The 19,964-nt window shown below is 43.5% G+C and overlaps 1 protein-coding gene across 3 annotated transcripts in view; it reads right to left on the bottom strand.

Moving 5' to 3' along the window:
- Positions 1 to 19,964, bottom strand: part of TNRC6A (trinucleotide repeat containing adaptor 6A) — a 67,086-nt gene that overhangs the window by 12,316 nt on the left and 34,806 nt on the right. For 2 of the 3 annotated variants that reach the window (XM_083152932.1, XM_083152933.1), the window contains 12 exons: positions 13,214 to 15,721; positions 9,846 to 10,013; positions 9,490 to 9,653; positions 9,292 to 9,375; positions 9,157 to 9,208; positions 6,952 to 7,085; positions 5,766 to 5,897; positions 3,135 to 3,263; positions 1,934 to 2,071; positions 1,632 to 1,775; positions 853 to 1,051; positions 573 to 704 (listed from right to left, as the gene is read on the bottom strand). In XM_083152932.1, coding sequence (XP_083009058.1) covers positions 573 to 704; positions 853 to 1,051; positions 1,632 to 1,775; positions 1,934 to 2,071; positions 3,135 to 3,263; positions 5,766 to 5,897; positions 6,952 to 7,085; positions 9,157 to 9,208; positions 9,292 to 9,375; positions 9,490 to 9,653; positions 9,846 to 10,013; positions 13,214 to 15,721 — 3,984 coding nt within the window. The remainder of the gene's footprint in view (positions 1 to 572; positions 705 to 852; positions 1,052 to 1,631; positions 1,776 to 1,933; positions 2,072 to 3,134; positions 3,264 to 5,765; positions 5,898 to 6,951; positions 7,086 to 9,156; positions 9,209 to 9,291; positions 9,376 to 9,489; positions 9,654 to 9,845; positions 10,014 to 13,213; positions 15,722 to 19,964) is intronic. The other variant, XM_083152934.1, reaches the window with a different exon arrangement.

The raw sequence follows: 19,964 nt of genomic DNA, 5'->3' as shown, positions 1-19,964 counted from the left end.
ATACACACAATTACATAAAAGCAGGTAAAACCCCCATTATGATTCACATGTAAACCATTATTGATATTTTAGAATAGACTGAAGGAAAAAAAAAAGATAAAAAACAAAAACAGTATAAATAAAAAGGAAGAAGACCAGATTAAAAATATTGAGGGAGGGTCTTCACAAATTTTAATTTAATTAAATGCTTTGTAAAGACCCTCCATTAAAATATTTTTACACTGGTCTTCTTCCTTTTCATTTATACGGTTTTTATTTTTTTTTCAATCTTTTTTTCTTCAAAGTCTATTATAAAATATTGAATATAGATTATACACACACACACACACACACACACACACACACACATATAGATAGTTGGATAGATATGTGTATATGTCATAGCTTATTAAATAGATGCTTTTGAACTAATTCAGTAAAAAAAAAAAAAAAGTCTAATTCTGATTTTATTTTTTTAACTATTAGGCAGTTGGTAATGGGTGACTTTACAACTAAGGGTGGGCAGGACGCAAACACATCCTAACCACTTATTTCTCAAACTGTGGCTAACACTTCAGATATTCTGACATTACCATGTTTACTGGAATTCTGGTCCAGTGAAGTGTTAGGAGACATGCTGTCAACTGTAGTCCATTTCCTCAGACGGGATTGTGGTTCCTTCATACCACCAAGTTCCATATTTACATTCAAGTTTGAGTTCAAGCCTAGAAAAAAACCCAGTACAACATTTACAAAATCAGGAAAATGGCAAAAGACGGAATAAAACAATGCAAAAACAACAGGAGCAAATAGCAACATGTGAGCCCATCATCTATGCAAAAGTGCAAGCACATAGAAAACAGAATAACCCACCTAATGAATAGCCATTGAAAGCATTGATGGGTGAAGGAACTTTCGGAAGTTCTGGGGTGGAATGAGGCATGACATTATCTAGGTAAGACTTCATAGGCGGTTGATGATGCATCCCTTGTTGGGAGGAATTGACAGCTTGCTTCATCAGAAGACTGGGATCGAGCTGGCGGGACTGTTGCTGCATTCCAAGCGATCGGGCCTTAAACGAAGTAGAGACATGAACCAATGATAACATGTAGGCAGAACTCCGCTCTGCTGACACGTCACACAAAGCAGCTCAGCCATCTCGGTCATGACCCAAATTCAGAGACAGACATTCATACAAGAGCGTTTTGGTGAAGAATCCGGGCATACTGACCAAACTGCCTTTAACGCAAGTCTATCTAATAAGTTCAAACGAATGCTACAGACCATGATCTAAATAGAAAACCTTTTAAAGAATTATTTGGAGTTCCAACAAATAACCAACAGGAATATGGCGTACTTTGTTGCACATTTCAAGAACTGAAATGATTGATACAAATCGCTTCAAAACTAGATTTTACCACCTTTCAACGCTACCTGGTACACTTGGCTGCCATACATAAGACATATTCTGGCAGCATGCATTGCACATCCGAGATGTCCCAATACAGACACAAAAGTGCATACTGTACATAAAAAATAAAAATACACATATAAAATACACTGGTAGCTAGGACAGTAGATAGATCTAGAGGTAGGAGTTATCTGCAGTAATGTCTGATTCACAAGAATTGCTGGAGTGTGTTTGCTCATACCTGCTGTTCCTGCTGCTGGCGCCCTCCTGGGGCCATCCCTCCCCTTTGGTTCTGCACTTTCTGCTGTTGTTGTTGCTGCTGCTGCTGCTGCTGTTGTTGCTGCTGCTGCTGCTGTTGTTGCTGCTGCTGCTGGGCCAATAACCGCTTTAAAACATAATTGTATTCATTAAAATTCACAGCAACGAGAAGGTGCACAGTTAACAAGTTCCATGACTGTCCATGAGACGTTCAAACGGATGTATGAGACCAATAATTCATATCAATAAGCCATGCCTAAGTGTTACCAGAGCTGGGTGACTTACTTGTAGCTGGGAGATTTGATTGAGCTGAGAGAGCTGGGAAAGCTGGGAGAGCTGACTCAACATGGCTACTTGCTGGGGACCGAACAGTGAATTCAGGCCCGTGCTGTTAGGCGGATACTTCATCAAGGAAGGAGGGACCTGAGGAAGAACACACAGAATAAATGCCTACCAATACCACACAGCACAACCCAAGTCCCATGGCACGTTTGATCTAGCCTTGGGTTCTGTCTTGCCACAATAGGTGACTGATAAATGAGAATTAGAATTTGGAGTTTGTTTTCCATATACATGTGTGTATATGTTATATATTGGAAAGTACTACCATGGGTGGTGTTAAAAAAATTCATTGGTAAAATGATTTCCAAACATTAACCACTTCAGTGGTATGCCCGGAAATTGCGCTGCCACAGCGGGCTATCCCAGAAAATTTCCAGGCATACCACTCAGAAAAAATTGAGCGCCAGTAGGTTCCAGGTGTGCACCACTGGCGCATCACCTGTCTGGGCTCCCCCCACCTCCTCTCTACGCCCATCGCTCAGCCTCACCTCTCCGATGTATGATCACCCACCGGCCGGAGCTCCCCTGTCCCCGCCACCATTAGTTGTACAAGTAAGCAGCAAGCTCGGGGATGTTCGGCGCGGCTCGGGGGGACTCTGGAGTTCGGGCACCCGAGTCCTCCCAAGCTGCCCCGAGCCTGCCACCTATTATGAACGAAGGCTGCAGCGGTGGCAGGGCCCAGGAGCTCCGGAGAACGCTCACCAGCCAGGTAGGACATTTTATATCTGTGTATAGTACATCAATCACAAAGTTTAACGGGCTCAAGCAGACTTTCACCACAGATCAATATCTGATCGGCTATATTCAGATACTAGAGACTAAACCCAATCTGAATATGAAAGGCCTTTGGCCTGGTCACGCTAATCATGCACTGTATGATGCAGCCATACACCCAGAGTGGAGACCGGTAACCATCAGCGCTGGCCATACGCATATGTACAAGGGTGGTCAGCCCTAATGGAGGAGATCAGGCCACATTTTGTTTAGATTCAGTACTAATGGTTGCACATCAATTCCCCAACAATGCTTTGATGCCTGCCCGTAGCACATGTCCTACCAGGTTCCTCTGCAGCAGTTGAAGACCAGCTCTAGTACACACTATATTTACAGGAAGCAATCTTGCGTCTGCCGTCGCCATACATACCTGAGGGGGCATAATATTAGGAGGCACTTGCGCACGGAGATTAGGCTGAGATGAGTTGAGTGCTTGAGGATGCTGTGCGCCCCGAGCTTGTGCTGCGTTGCCAACGCCGTACATGTTGGGATTGCCATTCTGTGCACAGAAATAATCAATGAGCGGGTGGCATATTTGTAATATAGCCGATGCATTTGCAGAATTTATTTGCGGGTTATTCCCAGTTCAAATAACCCATGTAATGTGCTTCACACCAACACGTTCAGAGGGGCAGGGACTAAAATCACAGATAATATTTTCCTTTACTCTAAATAAATATGTAATTCTAGATTTCAACTACTATTTGGTGCTCATTCATTATAAAGTAAAAAGTTACGCCACCACTATACGCAGAACTAAAACATTTATCTATTAAAAAAAAAAAAAAAAAAAGAATCCTTACCGATACCACATTGAGAACTTGCATGGGTTTGGCATCTTCCAGAAATAGTGTGGACAGCTTCTGAGCTGCCATCTTGCTGTCCAGATAAACCGGCACATAAATCCTCTCCCTCCTCTCGCCAGCCAGCAAGGGAAGCATTTGGGACATGCAATCATGCCAAGAGAAAGTGGAGCAACACAGCAGCCTATGTAAAGGCTGAGAACAGGCTGATTGGAAAGGAGGCTGTCTGGTTAGGACAGCAGTCGGCTGTGCGCTAGGCCTTGGGATGGATATAATAGCAAAAGAGCATAGCGCCTGCTTCCTCACTGGTCATTGCACATGGTCTTAAGGACTCTGTGTTTTGACCAGGACTCTGCAAGAGGGTAGGAGGCTGGAGGATGTAATGCCTGGTCAGCCACATGTCTGTGCAGCCTGATACTAAGCTGCTAAGAGGCATAAGCAGTTTCTTAGCTTCTGGAGAATTGGAGAACTGGCTTTAAAGAGGCAAGAACAAAATCCCAAATGGTATGTTTCAGTGAACAGGCAAATTGCAGGCACTATTGCCCTTTACCGAAGGAGCACACAGATAGGGCAACTGCCTACAGTCACCTCAAATCCGATCATGGGTGCAGCAGCTTTTCAAAGATTCTTAAATCTATTTACATTGTCCACTACCTGAGGCAGAAAGCAATGGCCACATCCAGTTGGAGCAGCAGTGCTCAGGCCTGAACCATGGTTGAACATTTCTGGAAGGCGACCAGTTATCTCAGAGACATGGTTCTGAATTAAGGTTTAATTGGGGGCAGAAATCTCTGGCTCATGGTTTGAGGGGTGTTTTCCTGTAAACATGACTCTTGAGTAGGTCCCATTATATAACATGGGCGGGGGTGGGTGATGTGAAAATGGCAACACAGACAGATTTGGTCTGCAAAAGGAGCAGATGACCAAGTATGACCACCATGAGGACCAGTCTGATACTCCTAAAGGTGCCCATACACGGTGCGTTTTCACCGTGCAATGCGCACTCCCACGGGCATCACACAGTACAGAAAGGATTTACTGCAGGTGCACATACTTTTTGTACTACCTTCTGATCGCAAGCAAATCGCATGCGATGCGATCCAGCCCATAAAGGGTGCGATAATCGCACCGTGTATGGGCACCTTATGTGATCAGTGGAAGTATTGCCCTCCAGATTCCTGCTAATTTATATATTCAGAGTTTAGCCACCTCCGTTTACCTCACTCATCGGTTAACCTAAACGGTTTTAAGCCTATGGAAACATAGTAGCAGCAGAGCGATCTTCTGATCCCCCTCCCGCAGCATCTGTCTGGGGCTTAAGCCCGATTCCGGAATGCACATGGAAAAACCAGATTCACTTATTAAGAAAAACTCCCCCAAACTGTCAGGGAAGTGACCCACAGGGGCAGTGGTTATCGCAACCACTGCTCCCGTGGGTTTCCTACACGCATACTGGTGACATTCTCACTAACAATGAAAATATCCGCCATGAGGCGGAGTGTTAATCATGGTAGATCTACAATTAATACGTATGACCATTAGTACAGATCACCATTGAAAGATACTAAGGGTGGTATTCAATTCTTTTTCAGCAGCATTTCAGATCGCTATCCTCCTGGGGGTGAAACCGGACCGTATTGTGCACGATATGCACAAAAAAACAAGATCAACTGAAAATTGCCCAATGATCTCCAGTTATTGTAGATTGGAGACTGGGTTTGATATAACAATTAAATATTACCCTAAGTGACTCTTTTATAGTATCCGGTTGTAGGTCTTATAACAAGATAAACAGAATATATATATCTATAGAAACACACACAAACACTAGTTCTACTTAGGTGACACAGGACACAGTAACCACCACAGAAAAGGAACGCCCAAAGAAGGGAATCCCATTGCATTAGATACCCAAGTAGGAAACTAATTAGCCTAAAGTGACTACTTTCCCTGGCAAGCTCCCATGTATCTAGTGCCTCTTGTTTATATATGTTGCCATAGGCAGTTAAGCAAAGTGTAGTTTTACAGTCAAGTGTGTGATATGATATATATATATATATATATATATATATATATATATATATATATATATATATATATATATATATATATATATATATATATATATATATATATATCTCATAGGAACCACCTGATCACCTCTGAACCTGGTGTCTCCCCTGTAATCGCAGACTCACCTGTCTGACAGAACCGACGTTAGGCATTGCCTGCCCTGTGAATGACTGAGAAGGTAGTGCACTATTAAGAGGGGGAAGCTTCATATTCTGATTGGCAATGTACTGCAGATTGTGTGCCTCTTCTGCTACATCCTGATGAGGGGTGCGTTAGGTAATAGGTGTGCAGATCAGAAGGGAAGGATGCAGAAACAAAAAGGAGGTATCAGGTTCCCGGGGGGAAAAGCAGAAGAAATCACCATGACGACAGCAGGGAAAGAAGCAGAAAACAGTGCTGGTTAGTGCAATTCGTAAGGTAAACAGCGACATCTATTGTAAGAGCTGCTAGATCATCTAAGAAGCAAGCTTGGGATAGTCTGTGCCAGTGCCCAGGCACCATGCAAAGGTGATAATGCACCAGCCAATCAGCTCCAATATGTAAATTAACAGTTAGGAGCTGATTGGCCGGTGCATTATGGGGATAGATAACACTTCTCCAAGCCTCATCCATTTACCCCATGTAATGCCTAAAGCAGCATTGTAAGTACCCATCACTGAAAAGATGCAGAAACCGTGTAAGGCCACTTCCCACTGCAGGTGGGGCAGATGTAACATGTGCAGAGCAAGTTAGATTTGGGTGGGGTTTGTACTTCAAACTGATATCTATATTGTAGTGTAAAAATAAAGCATCCAGTATTTACCCTGCACAAAAACAATAAAACACCCAAATTAACCCTCTGCACATGTTACATCAGCCCCACCTGCAGTGCATATGGTTTGTCCATTACAGAGTGATTGTGCCTTTGCAAATAAACCAGAATAACCCCCTACATCCTCAGGGGTGACAGAGAACAACTGAGTGCTCTACCAGTCTTACAAGGTTGAATGGGATTGAAGGAGAGAGGGGGAGGGGACACAGTAGAAGCCGTGTGTTATTTACTGCATGGGTCTTCGTTGCAACTGTACCCAGCCAAAAGGTTCATTACTTGGATATTGTAACAACCTGTAAAACGTTATATTTATAAATCTACTTTATATAAAATAACCAATTAACCAAGGAAAGGGGACAACCTCTATATAATATAGTACACTGTTCATTTTAAAAGCCGACTGATGGAACCAGCCCCACCCAATGCACAGGAGCACTGCCCCCCGGTGGTGGTACACATTATTTCAGTTATACAGCTCCCGAACACATGCAAGAACTGACCTTATCATAGTAAGAATTGTGATCCAAGGAAGACTCTTTGGAAAGGTACCGAGGCCCAGGGCCTTTCCCAACTACCCGGCTGTAGTCCCCAATGCCGGATTTCTCCATATCCATTCGCTTGTCCTGCATCAGCCCTGTAAATGCATTAAACCAATTAAAGTTTAAGTGATAACAATGCTAGAAACCTAAATTGTTACAATCCACTCAATGCATGCAACCAATTAGTCATTATAAAGGAGAACACACATTTACATTATATATCCATGTGTATCCGGTGTATGGGACACAAAAAAGGTTAACGTGAAAAAGGTCAAAATAGTTGTTCCCGTTTCTGTTGTGGTCTTTGTTGACATAAGTGTACCGCATCTGCTCACCATGCTGCGCTCGGCACAATCATACTGCTTTCACATTGCAGAAATGGGTAATGACACGGTATTCTTAAATGGGACTTTAAAACGGGTCTGAGCCTTTAGACCTTTCACATTGCAGGTGAAAACCGTTTTAAAAACCATTTAATACCATTAAAACATTCAACCCGTTTAACCCCCAAGGGACACGTTTCAAGCCATTGAAATAGAGCTGTTCAAAATGCAAAAAAAACGGCTTTAAAACGTGTAGGACTCTGCTTTTTAACCGTGTTGAAATACCGGTTAACTTTAACCGGTAAATCAGCTTTGGCACTTTCACATTGCAGCCTTAAACGTTTTAAAATGAAAAAAAAAAAAAAAGGCAATATACCGTTTTAAAAGTGCGATGTGAAAGGGGTTTTATAATCTCTCTATGTATAAACAAGTCTGTTTAAAAAAAAAAAAAAAAACACAAGGCCTGTGTCAACCTTTTGACAGTCGACATAACCACCGCATACTGTGTACCGGACATCACTGTTCTGTCATTTTAATATGTAAGGATATAGAGCAGTGTTTTTCAACCACTGTGCCGTGGCCCACTAGTGTGCCTTGAGCTGTTCTTAAGTGTGCCCCCAGATCTAGAGATGCCCAAACCAGGTTACAGCCACCACCAGTTCAACTGTTATTTACTGGTCTCTTCTTTTCATTTAAAGGGCCAATGTATTTTATCTGTGTTACCTGTGGGGACCAATGTGATTGTCTTTTAATAGGGGGGGGGGCAATAGGTTTGGTATTTTCCTGTGGGGGCCAATGTGTTTTGCCCTGTGGGGATCTCATGGTGTGCCTTGGCAATTTTAAAATCTTATTCAGTGTGCCGCAAGGTAAAAAGGTTGAAAATCACTGATATAGAGAGATCTTTTCGCACACACTGATGCACGTAGATGTAATCAGAGCCTCCTTTGCCACACGCTTCCAGCACACAACAGTCTACGGTTGAGAGGAGCTTAAAAAAAATTATAATATAGAGAGTGCTAAACAACCAGCCAATCAGCTCCTACTTGTCATTTTTTTTTAAACCCAGTCTGGCACATGACAGGTAGGAGCCGATTGGCTTGTTGTTTATCACTCTCTGAAACGCTGATACATCTGGCACTATTACACTTAGTACTTGCACTTTATAATACAACATCTAAAAGAACATGGGAACAATATTGCATTGATGGGGACAGAACACACTGTGCAGGGACCATGCAAGGAGGTACACAAAGTATATAGGTCCAAGGAAGATGGCATTATGAAGCAGAGTTTAATTAAAAAACTTTATATTGTGCTATGAATACGGCACTGAAACATTTATATGCATCATTTGCATACTGGGATTATAGCCAATCAGCAATTAGGATAATAACAGTATTGACCTGGAAACGGTACAAATGGAAAAAATTCACATGCCAGTTATACATAGTTATAACAGTTATACATAGGGTTTATGCTGACCCATTATCTGTTACATGCCCGTCCTGCACATCGATTTGGTAAGCATAAGCATTTTCTAATCTCCCGCTCAACATTTGTGGCCAGACATCGCAATTGGACATCTGTCCACCCAGTAGTGAGGTCACGGTCGGTGGTACCGGCAGTTACCGTACCTGGTTGGCCACCCGTACACACAGGCATATGTACCGATAGATCTGCAATATGCAGCAGGGCTGACGTGGTGTGCCAGCGCTTAGCGGTATGTATAGATGGAAAGCTGTATGTAGTATAGGTTAAGCATGTATGAGCGATTGGATCTCTTCCCTCTGCTAGCAATAAACGCCAATAAAATAGCCAGCCATCTCAGCAGACTTATACGTACCTCCAGGAAGATCCATTTTATTGCTCTGCAATGCATCATCTTGTGACTCTCTCTGAAAAAAAAAAGTTAGGACAAAGATGAATACCAATAGCAAGCAAACAGGAGAGAAAGAAAGTGAATGTGTGGAGAACTCACGGAAAACGCCATGTTATTAAACTGCTTTACAAATGGGTTCATCCAGCTGCTCTCCTCCTGTTTATTCACATTTTTTAGATTTCCCTGAAGAAAGGGGGGAAAAAAAAATAATAATTACGAACAAAATTACCTAAACTCTACATAAGAAAGTACGGACGAAACAACCGATGGTCATAAGGGTCATTTTTTTTGGCTAACCTTTGGAGGCATTTTCTTCATGTATGGAGGCCAGTTGGAGTCCTGCGATGAACTTCCATTCCACATTCCTATTTCTACATCGTCTTCATCCCACGCACCGACGCGGCCCCCAGTCCCAGTCATTTCATCTCCACACCAGCCACCGTCTTGCATAGATTTGGGCCCTGGTTTGGCACAAATAACATATAGAACAGTAAAACATTTGTCCAGTACCGAAGAGACCTCAGAGTGCATTAAAATTCAAGATGCATTGGTAAGGTACGTTTCTAGATTGAAGTGGGAGGGGGGGAAGGTGGCGGCAGCTATGCTGTGAAGAGGGTGGTGCGAAGAGAATGTATAATATATTGACTACATACCGGGTTTGTTTGAAGGCTGGTGACCAACGGGAGTCTGGTTCCAACCAGACGACGCTACCTCTGAATGATGCTCCCCCCAGCCCCCACCGGTTTCCATGGGTTTACCCCAAGCAGAGGTACCATTATCCACATTTGGAGCTGGCGTTTCTGACCAGGTCTCAGCCCAACCTATAAAGAGAAAGAAAACAATTCTTAAAAAGGCAGCAATTATGGCAAAGGACTTCTAAAGCTATAAAAACCTATTTATGTTTTGTTGCATCTGTTATGGCAAAGGACTTCTGCAAAAGAAAGGGCTCAAAGCATTGCTGATAACATCAGCCCTTTTATGGACTGCTCCTTACACAAATATTGGCACCATCTTCATTTTCTTTGAATTAAGGAAGTCAGGTATTGCCCAGAGATAAGGGATTGATAGATAGACAATCAATAGGTCAACAGGTTCAAAAAGGTCGACATGGGAAAGGCTGTCACAAAGGCTGACATGAGTTTTCAAATTTGTTGAACTGCCGATATGGACCACCAATTAGTGTAACGCTTCACTCGCCAGGCTTTGGGCTTGGTGCCGCACTACGTTCTGTAAATGATATTCGCTCTCTAAGGCTGTGTCTACACATTGTGTTTTGAGAGGTCCCCTTTAAAATGGGATCTGTTTGGTAAGAAGGAGCCTGCACAATGAAATCTATGGCTGCGCCTACACATTGCGTTTTAGCAGGATGCAGTAGAACAGGAATGGTTTAGCAGGATGCTAACTCAAGAGGATACACAAGCCTGCTCCAACCGATGTGTAGACACAAGAAACTGTATCCTGCTTAACAGGATCCTGTTCGACTGCATCCTGCTAAAACCCAATGTGTAGACACACCCCAAGCCAACATGTTGGTGTAGAAAAAGCCATGAAGATCAAGAAAAAAAACTCATGATGACAGTTTCAAGTATTACAAAGAATTGATACTAAGCGCTGCCAATTGAAAGGAGTTGTATCTGCTGAGTGAATAAAGTTGCGGACACACTGCTTAAATTTATAACCGTTTTTATAAAGGTAAAAAAAGGGGTACTTGTAAGTTATCCGGGCTGCCGATTTCTAAATCGGGTCGGATCGGGCACATCGCATCGCATGCGACCATCGGATGCGATGCGATGACCCGATTTTTCCATAGGAATCAATGTTAAAATGGACGGAGTCCATTTTAACATGGAATTCAATGGGAAAAAGGGGTCCTTTTCATACCCCTACTATCCAAGTGGGCATGGAGTTGGATATAAACCTGTGGCGAGCGTAGCGAGCCACCGAGCCCGAAGCGTGGCGAGCGTAGCGAGCCCCGCGAGGGGACACAGAATACCGTCCCCTCGCGGGGCTCGATTCGCTCGCCACGCTTCGGGCTCAGTACGCTCGCCACAGGTTTATATCCAACTCCATGCCCACTTGGATAGTAGCGGTATGAAAAGGACCCCTTTTTCCCATTGAATTCCATGTTAAAATGGACTCAGTCCATTTTAACATTGATTCCTATGGAAAAATCGGGTCATCGCATCCGATGATCGCATGCGATGCGATGCGATATCGCATCTGATTGTATGCCTTAACTTAAGGCATACAATCAAAAAATCGGCAGCCCAGATAACTCACAAGTACCAAAAAAGGGGGGGAAACAATTAAACAGTCACATACATATATGAGTAACAATTAATATCAATACATTGTGATAAGATTAAAAATCTAATAGTAACAATCCTAAGTGAGAGGTCTCCAGTAGTTTGCATAGTAATATGAATTCTGCTAGTGTATTTCTAATAATAAGCCGTCCGTGTTAATGCACGGTTTGTATAGATAGGTAGATATTTAGCCACTGGTATTGGGAACAAGCCAGTCCTTTTAGCGTGTAATGGACACGCAAGTAGCTTATGGAGGCAATTAGGGACCAAGCACGCATTAATTATAATGTCCAGATGACGTATTTTAGGGAGCAAAAAAAAGATGGTAATTGGTGGTGGTATGCTCACCTAATGAATGTAGTGTCCAGTCCGAATGGAGCGCCGGTTATTAAGCAGCCAGGGCGGCTTGTGATGTTAGAAACAAGGTACTTGGTCGTAGCTGCGCCAGTTCTGAAGTTAGCCCGTGATAGCAATGTAGGCGATGCACGGTGCCCGTGCTGGCGGGAGTGATAAGCCGGCAGCACTTCCAATGCAGGGGAATAGTGCGGACGGGCGGTGCACGGTGTCTGCTTTGAACGGCTTTGTGTACCGACGGCGCTTCCAGTGCAGGGAACAATGTAGATAAATGATGCGTGGTGTCCGTGCTGAGGGGCCTGATGAGCCGGCAGCACTTCCACGGCAGGTGACGGTAGATAGCGTGTAGCGTGGTCCAACTTGGTCAAACGAACAGGAGACCTCACACTGAGCTTTTGCTGACGTCAACTCGTTTCGTAACCACTCGTATGCTGGAAACTTTTTTAAGACGTCTTGAAAAAGTTTCCAGCATACGAGTGGTTACGAAACGCGTTGACGTCAGCAAAAGCTCAGTGTGAGGTCTCCTGTTCGTTTGACCAAGTTGGACCACGCTACCTACCGTCACCTGCCGTGGAAGTGCTGCCGGCTCAATAATACAATCCTATCACAATGTATTGATATTAATTGTTACTCATATATGTATGTGTCTGTTTAATTGTTTCCCCCCCTTTTTTTTACCTTTATAAAAACTGTTATAAATTTAAGCAGTGTGTCCGCAACTTTATTCATTTAGCAGATACAACTCATTTCAATTGGCAGCGCTTAGTATCAATTCTTTGTAATTCTTGTCCTTTTGTAACGAGCTCGGGTGATCTCATTTGATACCGGCTGCAGCTAATTGGAAATTCTCACACATTTTTTCAGCTAACTAAACTACCACTATTGATTGAGCGCCAGGATTTTTTTCCTCAGGGAGGAGTTTATAACTCCATCCGAGTAACAGAATAATGACAGTTTCAAGTGTCAACCTTTTCCATGTCACTTGTGACCCTGTCCATCTATTGGATATAAAACTTCTGACCCCTGGCTACCTTTTGGGGTAGACCTATTGACTGTAGCTAGACATTGTAGATCCATCAACCAGAACCATTATTTTACAAATTAATCTGTAAAACACAAACACATGGAAGAGCATTTGGCTTCCCGAACTCAACGCCAGACGTTGCCTGTTGGGGAGATGTCAGGACCATTTTCTTATCAACTGGTAGTGTGGCTGTTAGTATCACTAGTCTAATACCTAGTAAATAATATAAAAAACAATTATAAAGATTGGCAAATCTTTTATTTGAGCTAAACTCTTCTACATCTCCAGAAGTTTAATCAGAGAATCTCAGTGCTAGCGAAAAACAACAGGTACTTACCAGAGCCACTATTGTTCTCTTTGTTTGGCACAGCACTTTGGGGTGGTGGTTGATGTTGCACTTGTGGTTGATGTTGCACTTGTGTTTGATGTTCTGCCCCACTGGTGGCTGTATTAGATGTGTTTTTATCCCACATGTTCACATTTTTGTATCTGTATTGAACTGGATCGCCCCAAACTGCAGTTCCATCATCTATTTCCATTTTGCGCCTAATGGACTCTGGAGAAGGTTCCTCCCAACCGGTTGGATCCTCTTCTTTTAATGGTGTTGGCTGTGGTCCACCTAACCAACCAGATGGTTTGTTGGTGGCTGGTTGTGCTCCCCACGAACCAGTCTCTGCTTTCTTGCCCCATTCTGATGAATTATTTGATTGTACATGTTCACTCTCCATTTGAGCTGGGCCGCATTTGGGGGCTTCTCCTCCTCGTTGGTTTGACTTGACTGGCTCTACCCATCCTTGGCTTGTGTTTGCTTTAGGCGGTTCAACCCAGCCAGATTTTGGATCACCCCACCCAGACTTGTCACTGTCACTGCCAGAACTTGACTTTGTTGCACCCCAATGATTACTCTTTGAATTTTCTCCCCAACCCTCATTACTGTGGCCCGCCCACCCTTGTTTGACCTTTTGTGCATCGTTCCAAGTGGATTTTTCCTCTTTAACATTCCCCCATGTTTGATTGCTCTTGACCGTTCCAGAAGTAGCAGCAAATTGATCCCCCCAATCCCCTTGGCTTACTGAGCCTTTGGCATCACCCCACCCTGTAGCAGGCTTTGGATCTCCCCACCCAGATACTGATGAGGTATCGTTGCTTTTAGGGTTGGGTTTCTCCACCCATCCTCCTGAGTTTGAAGTCTTTGACGCAGAGCCTCCCCAAGCATCTGTTCCATTGTCAGTCTCTCTGTTGCTCCGAGCTGAAGCAGCTGTATTTTCCCAGGCAGTGTTCTGTTTAATTGGAATCTGTCCCCAGCCAGTGTTGCACAATACCCGAGGGTCCAGGTCGCCTCTGTTTACAATACTTTGGAGTAACGTTTGTTGGTCCATTTTCCTTCTCTCTACAGGCCTGAGCTCACTCTGGCTTCCAGTGCTGCCTACACTACCCTCGCTTTCCCCTGTACCTGTACTTTTGGCCCATACATTACTTGCCTCATTGGCCCTAGACCCTGTTGGATTTTGCCCCGCATTCTCTTCCTCGGCAGAATTCCAGGTATTTGATGCTTTTCTGCCAATTTCTGGGTTTTCACCATCATTGGAATGCTGATTACTAGAATGTTTGTTCCAATCTCCATTTGATATATTAGTGCCAGTGCTTTGTGCTGGGTTTCCCCATCCTCTGTGATTTCCACCATTAGTCCCTCCGTTTCCACCTCCCCAATGCATATTTTGGGAGTTTACAGTCCCCGACTCCCATAATCCTCCTTTATTCCCATTGATTTTAACATTTGAGCTGCTGGGTCCATTCACACCCGGCTGCATTGTCGCATTCACAGTGTCGCCATTAGCTTGCCCTTTAGGGACTGAACTTTTGTCTCCGGAGTAACTTGAGCCGGAGGTACCCCATGTAGTACCATATGATCCACCATTTGTTTCCTCACCATTGCTAATGTGAGGAATGGAAGTGCCATTTGTAAATGAAGAGGTGTGAAGTGGAGAATGATTCATGCTCACACTCCAGGCCCCATGCCCTGTAGAATTAGGCAGTTCATTTGTCTGCATTAAACCAGCAGAGTTTGGTAAACTAGAGGTCATAAAGTTAGTAGTGTTATTTGGTCCAGTCATTTCAGTGTTAAGGTTTTGAGGTTGTCCACTATATGAAGCCTTCCGTGTACCGTTGACTTCAGAATCTCCATTCTCCTGAATGTTCCCCCAGGAGCCAGACGTTGAGTTGCCCGCTTTAGGGTTAATACTCCGATTGTTAGACACCTGACCTATTGTATTACTTGGAACATTTGTGCCAGAATTATTAGACCCTTTAAAGGTTTGTCCGTTACTGTCCAACACAGGCCAGGTTCCGTGGTTGCCATTCATGTTCAAAGTGCTTGGATTTAGAACTCCATTCACTGAAGTATTAACAGTGCCCCAAGCATTGATTCTGTTGTGCCTAGTGTCTGATTTGCTATCAGGGCCATCTTGACATGTGCTTATCACGGGTCCATGAGTTACCCCCCATGGCCCGTTAATACTTCCATTGCCTGCATTATTGCTGTTGCTGCCGACCGAGACTTTGCTTTGAGAACTATGCCCAATGCCATTTCTAATGTTATCCATTTCCCCTCCGGTGTTACCAGATGGCACTACGTGGCTCTTTTCCAGCCCGGGGCTCAGAGTAGAGTCAAAATCCATACATTCTGATGCCAGTTCTGGGCTGCTTCCCGTGATAGATGGCCACGCCTCCTTATCGGTGCCGTCTACGATCACTTTATCCCAGCTTGTGCCCGAGTCACCGTTGGAAGAGACCGAACCCCAGTGTGAACTTTCATAGTGAGATCCTAAACTACAGTGATTGAGATCTGCAGCGAAAGGAACAAAAAAAAAAAAAAAAAGAATCAGAAAACCTTCAAAATGAGTGTCACAGGAAAGACACTGAAAGCACATTAAAGCTGTTGCATTATATACAAGCTTAAGAATACATGCGCACTTATCTTGCGAAATATCAAGCCAAATATTTTCAGTTACTATTACCATACAGTTAAAGTGGATCCCAATAACAAAGATATAACTGAATGAGTATGGAGTGTGCGCTGGAACAAGTCCGAACTGACTGCTAATCATTTTGCACAAGCTTTAAAATGGCAAAGACTCATGTTGCCAACATTTCTGGGCCACGGAGACGCCTACTAATCTTAAACAAATACAATATTGTGGAAAGAAAAACAGCTTTCCCCTTAATCTTATTTGCATTCCGTGCAAATTACGGAGACAAAAAAAAAAAAAGAAGAGCTCAAAAGTAAAAATGAAGAGTCTAAAGGTGCCCACACACTAGAAAGATCTGTGATCGTAAGATGTGCGCATAAATTAGCCTTGAAATCTTTTGCCTGTCCTGGACAAAAGATTTCAGGCAAGCGCACATCTTCACCAAAGATTTTTCTTAAGATCCTGTGTGCGTTCCTATGGATCTTTTGTTAAATCTTCTGATCTTTCGTGCAGCACATAAGATCAGAAGATGCAGCTAAAGATCCGCGGGAGCGCGCATCGGACCGAAATCGGCCGATTTTCGACCGATTATCGGTAAACATCGGACGCTATATCGGCCGATTTATCGGAAATCGGCCCAAAAATCGTTCTTGTGTGTGGGCACCTTTGATCATTAAAGAAATGCTCAACAGGAACAGCTAATAATTGTATATTGTAAGTTATTATTAAGTTTCTTATATAGCGCACACATATTCCGCAGCGCTTTACAGAGAATATTTGAACATTCACATCAGTCCCTGCCCAAGTGAAGCTTACAATCTACAGTCCCTTCCACACGCACACAGACATTCTAGGGTTAATTTAGTTGGGAGCCAATTCACCTACCAGTATGTGTTTGGATTGTGGGAGGAAACCGGAGTACCCGGAGGAAACCCGCACAAGCAAATTGTTTGTGCACAACATCAAATGAGAAGCAAAAACAAATTCAGAGTAAAAAGTTAAAAATACTTTGTTGCTTACTACCGTGGTAAGGACAGACATCATACAAAGCCCAGCCAGTAGGAACTGGGCCACAGCTGCTTTTCATAGTGACTTTGCTAAACATTTTTAGGCAGCATGGCCGAGGAAGGTGCTCGGAGGAAGTGTGCACAAACAAAGTTCTGGTCATAAATAGGGTCATGACATTTTAAATCCAGCCTTCGATTAAAGATTAGGAGCAGGACGTTATGACACTAGTGATGTATTTACATGGCCAACCCAGGCCTTTCAGTTAATAGAAACAATAAGCTTAGAAACAGATTTTATAAACTGCTTCAGGCAGCACCTATGAGAGAAGAGGTCCCAGGAATACAAACCGTAGCACTTAAAGAAGGGAGGTGAAGGGAACGATTTTATTTCCTATCTGTCCTCTCTCTCTCAGTACAGAAAGCACAGGAAATAAAAAAGGGGGGGGGGGGCGGGAGTGAGGGGGAGGGGTTGCTGAGATTTCACTTCCCTGGAACAATCCTGAAAGTCTGAATGCATACCTAAAAAAAACACCCAAAAAGCTCCTAGCAACAGGTCTTAAACTGCAGTGGCAGGCCATTCATGTAACAAAACACGGATTCCAGCAGCACTAAATCATAGAGTAAAAATAAACCCATATTGTAAACAGCAGCGGTGACGCAGGCCAGGGTGGACAGAAGGGGAAGGTAGATGGGGGACTTCAAGCCAATGATTAATCCAACACTTGGGCTTTTGCGTTTTGCAGCTCGGAAGCACAGCAAACAAAGCAACTATAAAACAATTGTAACTGTGTAAATGTTTCTGTGCCGCCAGTCTAGTGACCGATGTTGAAGCCGCAGCTCCCCATAAGGTCTGTACTGTACATCTATTTACATACACAATGCATTACAACACAACAGCCAACTTGGCAAAACTATAACCCAGTGGATCCCAAACGGTTTGCCGTGGCACCCTGGGCTGCATTGGGACCCTCAGATTGGTGGTCCAGGACCAATTCAAACTAATCATTGTCAATGGCAAATCCAGCTTGTGGCTGCCAATCATGAAACCTGTGGACAAACAGAAGCAAATCTGGCCCATCACTACATAATTAAACCTAAAGATGACTACTGATCAATAAGAAACTTTTGGCCTAGAGGGGCCGTGAATAAAACAAATACCCTAGGGCGCCTGGATTCAAAAAAGTTTGGTTACCACTGCTACAGGTTGAGTATCCCATATCCGGGCATCCTTATCTGAATTATTCCAAAAAACGTGTTTTTTTTGGATTAAAAAATGTATTTTTATTTTTTTTTAGCCCCCTAAGCCTTTTTTTTATACTTACTAAGTCCCCCTGGCATCCACGGCAGGCCTTCAGCATCCTCTCCAGCGGTCCCAGGAGTGCATTGTGCGAGTGTGTGTGCGCGCCGTGACGTCACCGGCGCTCCTGGGAACTCACGCAATGCACTCCTGGGACCGCAGGAGATTCCGGAGACGGTGATGGAGGCCTGCCAAGGACGCCGGGGGACCATCGGCCCCATCAGGGGACAAGTAAGTAGGTTTAAACAAAATTATTCCAAAATCCGGAAAAATCCCTTATCCGGAAGGCTCGTGGTCCCGAGCATTTGGGATAAGGGATACTCAACCTGTATAACCAGCTCTACAGTAGTCTGTAGCTGCTACCATATAACCTTAGCCAAAGCATGCCATAAATGTCCATCAGACAATGTGAGAAGGGGGTCACCAAATGTCTCCTTGATTTACACGTCCTCCTGCCACATTTACCAGTACACATTGCTGTAGCTTTCTAGCTTTCCAGCCTTGCATTTAAACAGCCAGTCTCTGATCGGACCCAGATCTAATTCTGTCACGCAGAAAGTTCTATACGATATATTAAAATCGTCAATCTTTGTAAATATAAATACATGGCTGAAAAGCACAGGAGAGGCAGGAAAAGCCAAGCGCTCAGTAGAAGAACAGCAAAATGACTGTTGCAGTAAAGACAATGAATGCTTCGGGGGCTTGTTCATCTCTGGAACGAAGGGTGAGGTTCAGCTTGTTTACAATGCATTTGGATTATTACAGTAGAATGTTGATTAAACTCGTTATCAGAACTTCCAATTAGTGCTAATCAGATAATTGGATAATTGGATATGTTGCTTTTTTTTCTCCCCATTTACGGTTACTTAACATTCAGTTGTTATCCAATTATATTATAAAATTATATTTTTACAATTATTTGGATTGTGCACAGATATTTGAGGTTTCACATAACTGGTTTTCGTGGCACCGCCAATGAACGATATAGGGCATACCCACTGAACAATATCATAACCCACGGAGGCGTGCATCGTTAATGATATAGTACATACACACTAGACAATGTTCACGATAATATCGTTATCATGCATATTGTTTAAAATGATCTCCTAGTGTGTACGCACCTTTACTCTATAATCTGATAGTTGAGACTGGACACTAGGCGGAACGAGGTGCTTAAACGTTGTGTCAAACATAAAACATTCTATCCTGCCTCCATGTCCGTTACCCAGTTTGTTTTATCGCGGTCTACAATTGTAAAGCGCAACGGAATCTGCTGCGCTATATAAGAAACTGTAAATAAATAAGGTGTGCCCAAAAGAAAAGGAGACTTTTGCTGTAGCGGCGCTGTATGGGATCGCAGTGGGTTAATGTGTTTGCAGATAGAGGGTGCTGCCTTTTCCCCCAGCAGTTGCGCATGTGTAAACGGCTTTGCCTCAGTTTCTTGTTTCCTGGAAAGTTTTGCGCTTGATGGATTCCTGAGCGCAACGTGTGGATAAGAGCAGAGTGTGCTAAGAGTTACCAGTCTATATATTTTTCTATAAAGGCTCCACAAGGTTCTGTTGTGCTGTACAAAGAGAAGACCACTTGTCACTTAAGTTATGCGCAGCACACTTATTCCATGCGAGGAGGGGGCTTGGAAAGGTCTTCAAGAAACCCACAATTCACCCAAATTATATAAATCGTCAGCATGTCCTTCATTCATTAGGCTGCCTGATGGACAGAGCCCCAGTCTAAGCAACCAATAAACCTCAGGAGAGGAAATGCAGGGCCATAAACTGTAGGCATGAGCCACAATGAGAAATGATGTGTGTG

The sequence above is a fragment of the Crinia signifera genome, chromosome 7 (genome assembly GCF_055691185.1).
Source record: "Crinia signifera chromosome 7, ASM5569118v1, whole genome shotgun sequence".
In the NCBI taxonomy this organism is placed as follows: Eukaryota; Metazoa; Chordata; class Amphibia; order Anura; family Myobatrachidae; genus Crinia; species Crinia signifera.
This window is presented reverse-complemented; position numbering and strand designations above follow the sequence as displayed.